The sequence below is a fragment of the Lepidothrix coronata genome, unplaced genomic scaffold (assembly GCF_001604755.1).
Source record: "Lepidothrix coronata isolate B3197 unplaced genomic scaffold, Lepidothrix_coronata-1.0 Scaffold368, whole genome shotgun sequence".
Lineage (NCBI taxonomy): Eukaryota > Metazoa > Chordata > Aves > Passeriformes > Pipridae > Lepidothrix > Lepidothrix coronata.
In genome coordinates, this window is record NW_016690548.1 from 50,106 (window position 1) to 58,490 (window position 8,385).

Below are 8,385 nucleotides of genomic sequence, written 5' to 3' on the forward strand. Positions count from 1 at the left end.
CCCTGGGGGGGAACGAGCCCGTTCATCGCTGCCGCGAGGGGCTGTTCGGGTGTCCCCGGGGCAGTCCCGGTGGATTCGGGGCGGGGGGGGAGTAGATCCCGGTGGATTCCTGGGGGTCGGGGGTCGCATCCCGGTGGATTCCCAGGGGACAAAAGCAGGTGTCCCGGTGGATTCCCAGCCGGATCGCTGCTCTGCGGCTCGTCACACCACTCCGGCTGCCCTTGCCCTGTCCCCTCCTTTTCCTGGGATCCCGGTTGATCCCGAGGGGCAGCTGCAGCCCGGGTGAATCCGGCCGCAGGACGGGGCTTGATCCCAGACGGGGAAAGGCACAAAAGATGCCGATTGTGGGATGCTGAGGGGATATTTCCCCAAGGATCCCACTCCGGTGTCTGCTTGGGTCTTGCAAGGAGGGAGTTTCTCTGGAGCGGGACCCCGGGTGGGAAGGGCCTTGAACGTCTGGGCCGGAACTCCGGGAGTTCGGTCACGGGAAGAAAACGGAGGAAAACCTCAGGGTTTGGGTTGCCCCAGTCGCTCCTTCCCCCCGAACCGGCTCCGCTGCCGCGTTCCCGCGGGCAGGATGGACGGGGACCGGCGGGACGGGGTTTCCTCCCAGCCTGGCACAGTCTGCCCTCTTCACCTCGTGTTTTTCTGGAAACAGAAACTGGGATGTGTCTCCCGGATCGCCTCGTGGCCGTGAGAGGGAGCCCCGGCCTCAGCCCTGCCCACGCCGGAGCCGCTCCCGGGGTGGTGTTGGACGGGATTCCCTGGAGCTGGCCTGGCACTTCCCGGGCTCCCGGCCAGCTGTGCTCTGGGTGCCATCCCGAGGGATTTGGTTTTGGGGCTACTGCAGCTGGGTTTGGCCATACAGGGAGAGCCTGTGGAAACATGGCTCCAGCGCTTTCTCATCCCAAATTTTGTGGCTGGGCTGTGGAGCTGGGATGTGGTGCTGGATCCTCTTTGGGATTCATTCCCTCAGTGGGTCGGTGCTCCGGCTCTGACATCCCGTTTCCTCCACGGCAGCTCCGAGTGGACGGTTCAGCGGAAGCTGCGGGAATTCTTCTCCGTCCCGCGGTGCCTGGTCAGCGTGTTCAGCCTCTTCCTCGTGGAGCTGATCCGCTTCCTCGGCGAGGCCGTGGTCCAGGTGAGCCGCCCCATTCCCATGGAGATGTGGCCGGAGCAGCGGCTGAGGACATCAAAATCCTTCAGTGTCAGGAGAAGAAACTTCTGGTTCCTGCTATCCCAAATTTCCCCTCCTATAGCGGAATTTTTGTGTCTCAGCCCATTTTTGGTGACTCCCACTGGCAAATATCCCTCAAACCCAGGATTTCATCCCAAATCCAGGCGCTGGTGGTCGGTGTCCTGACAGCCATTGGCGACCACGTCCTGAAGCCCCTCCTGGCAGCGGCGTTCCACAGCCTCCTGCAGCCGCTCCTGCTCTTCCTGCTGAAGGTGCTGGGGGGCATCCGGGACCTGGCGGATCCTGTGCTGGACGTGGTGGCCCGGGTGTGCTCCCAGCTGGCCGTGCTGCTCCGCGCTGTCCGGCTGGTGGAGATCCGCCTGCACCCGGACACACGGACCGGCCCCACGGCCGGCTGAGGGGGCCACGGGAGAGAAAGAGGAGGAGAGAGGAAAACCCTCATTCCTGGGAATTGTGGAGAAGTGGGCCTGGCTGTGGGCTGGGAGGTACTGGAGGGACCGGTATCTCCGTGTGTCCGGATGGGGAGCATGTCGTGTCACTGGGAGCAGGTTTGGCTGTTCTAGCTTTGCAAATGTCTCCTTAATTTAATTAAATTCCAATTTTATCCATTGGACCTTGAGGTGATGTTCCTCTTCCTGCCTGGAAAGCTTGGTTTCCCAATGGGAAGGACTTCCCCATGTGGCCTCTTGCAGCCGGGTGGGTTCTGCTGCCACGGAGGTGCCCGGAGTCTGTTCCTCAGCTTTTCCTGGCTCCCTGGCACCCCAGGGTGGTCTCCAGAGCCAGTGGCACGGGATAGCCCGGGATTTGGGGGCAATCAGAAAAATAAGGGATTGCCACCCTGTCTGTGTTCCCGATAACTCGTTCTGGGGCACAGTTTGGGGCGTGTTTTCCCATCGGGATGAGGTGGCTGAGGAGTGGAATGATGGGAGCAAAGCTCTGGGTGTGTTTTACAGACCCTTGGAGGGGCTGGTGCCGGGACTGAGCCACACTTTGGGGCTCCGACCACCCCCTGTCTTGCTCCCTCTGCCCTTTCCCCTTTTTCTTCTCCCCTTTCCTCTCTCCCCTCTCCTATGGCGTGGCCTCCCGGGAGCNAGCCCCGGCCTCAGCCCTGCCCACGCCGGAGCCGCTCCCGGGGTGGTGTTGGACGGGATTCCCTGGAGCTGGCCTGGCACTTCCCGGGCTCCCGGCCAGCTGTGCTCTGGGTGCCATCCCGAGGGATTTGGTTTTGGGGCTACTGCAGCTGGGTTTGGCCATACAGGGAGAGCCTGTGGAAACATGGCTCCAGCGCTTTCTCATCCCAAATTTTGTGGCTGGGCTGTGGAGCTGGGATGTGGTGCTGGATCCTCTTTGGGATTCATTCCCTCAGTGGGTCGGTGCTCCGGCTCTGACATCCCGTTTCCTCCACGGCAGCTCCGAGTGGACGGTTCAGCGGAAGCTGCGGGAATTCTTCTCCGTCCCGCGGTGCCTGGTCAGCGTGTTCAGCCTCTTCCTCGTGGAGCTGATCCGCTTCCTCGGCGAGGCCGTGGTCCAGGTGAGCCGCCCCATTCCCATGGAGATGTGGCCGGAGCAGCGGCTGAGGACATCAAAATCCTTCAGTGTCAGGAGAAGAAACTTCTGGTTCCTGCTATCCCAAATTTCCCCTCCTATAGCGGAATTTTTGTGTCTCAGCCCATTTTTGGTGACTCCCACTGGCAAATATCCCTCAAACCCAGGATTTCATCCCAAATCCAGGCGCTGGTGGTCGGTGTCCTGACAGCCATTGGCGACCACGTCCTGAAGCCCCTCCTGGCAGCGGCGTTCCACAGCCTCCTGCAGCCGCTCCTGCTCTTCCTGCTGAAGGTGCTGGGGGGCATCCGGGACCTGGCGGATCCTGTGCTGGACGTGGTGGCCCGGGTGTGCTCCCAGCTGGCCGTGCTGCTCCGCGCTGTCCGGCTGGTGGAGATCCGCCTGCACCCGGACACACGGACCGGCCCCACGGCCGGCTGAGGGGGCCACGGGAGAGAAAGAGGAGGAGAGAGGAAAACCCTCATTCCTGGGAATTGTGGAGAAGTGGGCCTGGCTGTGGGCTGGGAGGTACTGGAGGGACCGGTATCTCCGTGTGTCCGGATGGGGAGCATGTCGTGTCACTGGGAGCAGGTTTGGCTGTTCTAGCTTTGCAAATGTCTCCTTAATTTAATTAAATTCCAATTTTATCCATTGGACCTTGAGGTGATGTTCCTCTTCCTGCCTGGAAAGCTTGGTTTCCCAATGGGAAGGACTTCCCCATGTGGCCTCTTGCAGCCGGGCGGGTTCTGCTGCCACGGAGGTGCCCGGAGTCTGCTCCTCAGCTTTTCCTGGCTCCCTGGCACCCCAGGGTGGTCTCCAGAGCCAGTGGCACGGGATAGCCCGGGATTTGGGGGCAATCGGAAAAATAAGGGATTGCCACCCTGTCTGTGTTCCCGATAACTCGTTCTGGGGCACAGTTTGGGGCGTGTTTTCCCATCGGGATGAGGTGGCTGAGGAGTGGAATGATGGGAGCAAAGCTCTGGGTGTGTTTTACAGACCCTTGGAGGGGCTGGTGCCGGGACTGAGCCACACTTTGGGGCTCCGACCACCCCCTGTCTTGCTCCCTCTGCCCTTTCCCCTTTTTCTTCTCCCCTTTCCTCTCTCCCCTCTCCTATGGCGTGGCCTCCCGGGAGCGTTTCCCCCCCGCTGGTGTAATCCGTGCAGCCCCGATGATTCCATGCCCAAAGCCCTTTGCTTTTTATGGGCAGGAGCGGCGGTTTGGAGCTTCCCGGGCTGTAAGATCATCCTCGGGCCGGAGCCGGGGCCGCAGCGCTCCCACCGGGGGCCGGCCGGGCTATTTGGGGGGTGCTGAGTTCACGGAGCCGTGACGGGATGTTCCCTCGGGCGCCGCGAGGGGCCGGGAGCCGGGAGCCAGCAAAGAGGAGCTCTCCGGGGTCGGGTGACCAAGGGCAGCGCTGGACCGAGCGCCGGGACCTGCCGGGCAGGGAGCTCATTTCCCGGGAAAGGCAGAGCCACAGGCAGACACGACCAGGACCCAGTCAGGGATCGAATCCAGGATGTCCCGCAGCAAAGCCGCCGTGCCAGGACGGCCGCACGCGGGGTCCCGGAGCCCCCCGAGACACTGGGGACACATGGTTGTCCCTGGGTTCTTCCACCCTCACCGGAACCCGGCCACTGCTCCCGTGACTCTTCCCCAAGGAAAGGGTTAAAAGGACAAACCCGATGGGGGGGTGGGTGGAATTGGTGGGAGGTTTCTCGCTGTGCTGATTTAGTTGGCAAATCACTTTAATGACTTAAGTGGTTTTAATTAAATCCATCTGCTCTGTAACCAGGAGTTCCCCAGTTCAGTCTCTCCTTGGCGCAAGTGCTCCCAATAAAAGGTCCAGGAGGTGGAGAGAGTTGGGAAAGTTCAGCGCCTGGGATGAGGGGAGGCTGATGGTGTCATCCTGCACCAGCATCCGTCATCCCGCAGCGGGAGAGCAGGCGGAGAAGCCCCCCCGGAGCTGGGCGCTGCCCCCGCAGCCCCATTCCGCTGTGGGATCCCGGGAGTTCCAAGTGGCGGCGTAAGAGCCGCTTGGAATTCGTGCTGCAGATCCGACGTGAGCGTGTCCTGGCAGTGAACGCTCGGAGCTGCAGAAACCCACGGAATTTGGGGAGTTCGGGGTGCCGAGGGGGAGCGGGAGTTCTGGGCCGCCGGCTCAGCTGGGGCAGACCCCTCTTTTCTTCCTCAAAACGCGCCCGAGCCCCCCGGGAGCGGGTCCGCCCCCGCAGCCGCCCCGGGCTCGGCGCTGTCCCGTGTCCCCGCGGTGGTGCCCCCGGGCAGTGCCGGGGACAATGGTGTGTGCCCCGGGCAGTGCCGGGGACAATGGTGTGTGCCCCGGGCAGTGCCAGGGACAGCGCCGTGCCGGGACAAGGACATTTCTGGGCCGGCGGCCGCGCTGGCAGCGCCCTCGCATTGCTGCTCCCTGAGATCACGGCTCCCAGCGCCTCATCCCTGGCTCCCGGCGCCTCATCCCTGGCTCCCGGCGCCCTCGGCACACGCTGGGGCGGCCGGAGGAGCGGCAATTCGCCTCTCCGGGCCCCGGAGCTCCGCTCGGGCCGAGGCGGGGGCGGTTCTGCAGAGGGGGCTTTGCCGAGGGCTGACCCCGAGCAGCGGGAGGAGGGGGCGCGGGGCCGGGGCTCGGCCAGCGGGGCCGGGAGGGATGCCAGGAGCCCAGCGCGGCCTCCTCGGTTCTTCCCTAAATAGGCGGCAGCGGGCGGGAGGATTAGCCGGGGCATTCCTCGCTCCCATCCCTGTGTCCAAGCCTCCCTCAGCCGCCCCGCTCCTGCGCTCCCGGCCCCGGGATTCCTCCTCCTCCCCCGCCCCGCGCTGCCAAACCACCTCGGGGGGATCCGCGGGTTGTTCCGCCCGGAGTTTTGTTTGGGGGGGCGGGGGGTTCATGCTTTTCCCAGCACAGCACGAGGCCACTCGGAGCCGCTGCCCGATCCCGAGGGGTCGCGGCCACGTGGTGCCAATCCCAGAGGGTGTCACGGCCCCGGGGGCTCCGGGGTTTATGGGATTGGGCTCAGCCCAGCTCTGCTCGGGAGCGCAGCTGTGGGACCAACACTGGACTGCCAGAGCATCCCATGAAGGGTCAGGACAAGGCACAGGAGCATCGGGATAAATTGGGAATGAGTTGTTGGAGGAAGCTGGGAAAGGTTTGGCGGTTTGACTTCCCAAAGCCATCTTCCCATCGGCTGAGGTAAACTGAGGCAGGGCGTGAGTCAGCCTTTCCTGTCGGGATACACCTCCCAGGCAGGATCCTGATGGAGGTTCTCCATTCCTGGTTCTCCACCCAAGTTCTCCATCCTATTTCTCTGTTCCTGGTTCTCCATTCAGGTTTTTCATCCCTCCCATCCAGATCTCTCTGCTGTGAGTCCCTGTGCTGGATCTGGAGCATCCACACCTGCACCTGCAGCCCAGACGTGCCCAGACAGATAAACATCCCTGTATTTCCTCTTTTTCCCAAGGGTACAGCACAGGTTTTCCATGCCCTCCTCCCAGACTGTGGGCCAGGACCTTCAGGGGCTGTTCCCAGCTCCCTCATGGTTTATCTGTTCCCAGACCATTCTGGCTTTTCCTCCAGGGGTTTCCCAGGGAATTCAGAGTCCATGTCCAGGGCCTGGTGGTAGCTGCAAGGGGGGATTGATAACACCCACAGACACATCAAATTCCCTCCCCTGTTGCCCAAATCCTGAGGCCATCCTCCCTGGATCTCTGCTGACAAGGGTGTGTGACAACAGGGCAAACAGGGCTGCAGCCCAAAAGCTGGTTAATAAGTAACATGTTTTCCTAAATTCTGGGATTTGGAAGCATCTGAAGGTCCCATTAATAAATATCCAGCCGGGAAGTGTATGAAAATCGGGTTTTCACCCCCAATTTGGGGGTGGAGCTGCTCTCAGCACAGGCCAGAAGTGGGACAAGGCCAAGGGGAAGGGAAATGTCATCTGTCAGTGCTGAGAAACCATTAAATGTCCACAGTTTGGGCAAAAACAGTGGGATCCTGGGATTGGGGAGCTTGAGACAGGAAAGCAGGGATTGGGAGTTGTTTTTGCCTTGTGCTAAATATTGGGAACAAAGAGGATCCAGCTGCAATGTATCAATGGCTTTAAAAGACTGAGAAACTGGGAGAACTGGAACCAGGAACAATGGGAATGGTCTGAGAAGCAGAGGAAAGGGGGTTCGTGAGGGACTTGGAGCTTGGGGGTCCTTTGGCTCCTCCAAAAGAAGAGGAAAAAGGATTTCCATGAGGAAATGCAATAACCGGGAAGGAAATGCAATAAATCACTCCCAGAGCAGGGAAAACGGCCAGGCTCAGTCAACATAAGGAATGGCAGCCGTGGATGGATCAAATGGGATTTGATTCCCATTAGGGATGGTCAGACTGGATTGTGGGGTAAGAGGTGGATCACCTGCTCCTGCTGGCGGGGGCCAGACCTGGGGAAAGCTGAGCTGCTCCCCATTTTCCTGGGAGCCCTTAAATCCTATTTCATACAAGCGTAGGCTTGAGGAGCCTCAGGGCATCCTTCCAGCTGGAGATTCTCTGGGATTCCTTGGAAAGAGAAAAGTCTGGAGTCCTCTGGGGTGTAAAGAAAAGCTTGAAACCGCAAACATTAAAGTCTAAAAACCACAGAGATGCCCCCAACCACCTTTTATTAAAATAACCAAACACTTCAGCACCTCAAGGTATTTTTTATTAAAAAACCTCTAAATGCCCCTCTAACTGTTTTTTTATTAAAAAAAAAAGATCCCAACCCCCCAAGCCATTTTTTATTTAAAAGACCCAACTCAACCCCCCTCAAGCCACATTTCAACGAGCAAAACATTTCAGCCTTGCTGAGTCACCTTTTGACCGAAAAACCCTCTCAACCCTGCCGAGCCACCTCTGTAACAAAACCAAACAGATCTCCTGCTGGCAGGGCCTGCTCCTGATCTCTGGGATCGTTTTCCCCTCGAGACCCTGCCAGCTCCGAGGGGGGATTAACGAGGGGAGAGATGCAGCGGGAGGTTTTCCAAGGAACTTTCGGTGAGTTTTTTCAGGCTGTGACTTCACTGCAGGGCCGTGTCCGAGTGTCAGTCCTGGCCCCGCTCCCGGCGAGGCCGAGGGTGGGAATTATCTCATGGACTGTAAATATCCGCCGGGAGCCTCTGCCCCGGCACAGCTCCCTCGGAGCGGGGGAGCCGCAGCCCCGGACGCTCCCGCTGCCCTAATTTAGGCATTTCTGCGGGATGGGATGAATCACGGCCCTGGAAGCGCCGGTTTCTCTCCGGGGGCTCCGCGGGGAGTGGGGCAGACGTGGCCGCACGCGGCTCCCAGGGCTCATCCCTCGGGGTCGGCGCTGACCTCAGCCCCGATGTGTCACCGCGAGGAGCCAGCGCGGGTTAAATAGAACCTGGCGCTGCTGGAAGCTCGTAACGCGGGACTGGGAGACATTCCCTGCCGATGGCATCACACCTTGTCCAAAGAGCCCTTAGAGCAGCGCAGCCTCGGCCACCGGAGCGAGTGGATTTATTTATAGCCGGGCTGTCACTCCAAGAGAGGAGCCCTGCGGCTATTTCGGGATCCATGTGCTCATGGCTTGGGACACGTCTGGAGTGTGGCTGGGACCCACATGGAGAGAGGGGCTGGAGCATGTGTAGG

General features: G+C 60.6%; 2 protein-coding genes across 2 annotated transcripts; both read left to right on the forward strand.

Annotated features, from left to right (window-relative positions):
- Positions 1-335: 335 nt before the first annotated feature.
- On the forward strand, positions 336-1,811 carry LOC108509456. The gene is made up of 3 exons (XM_017838897.1): positions 336-344; positions 701-1,141; positions 1,342-1,811. Exons 1-3 carry the CDS (start codon positions 336-338, stop codon positions 1,594-1,596), a joined length of 705 nt encoding a protein of 234 aa, XP_017694386.1. The 3' UTR covers positions 1,597-1,811.
- On the forward strand, positions 1,726-3,399 carry LOC108509457. Its single transcript, XM_017838899.1, has 3 exons — positions 1,726-1,746; positions 2,289-2,729; positions 2,930-3,399. Exons 1-3 carry the CDS (start codon positions 1,726-1,728, stop codon positions 3,182-3,184), a joined length of 717 nt encoding a protein of 238 aa, XP_017694388.1. The 3' UTR covers positions 3,185-3,399.
- Positions 3,400-8,385: the final 4,986 nt, after the last annotated feature.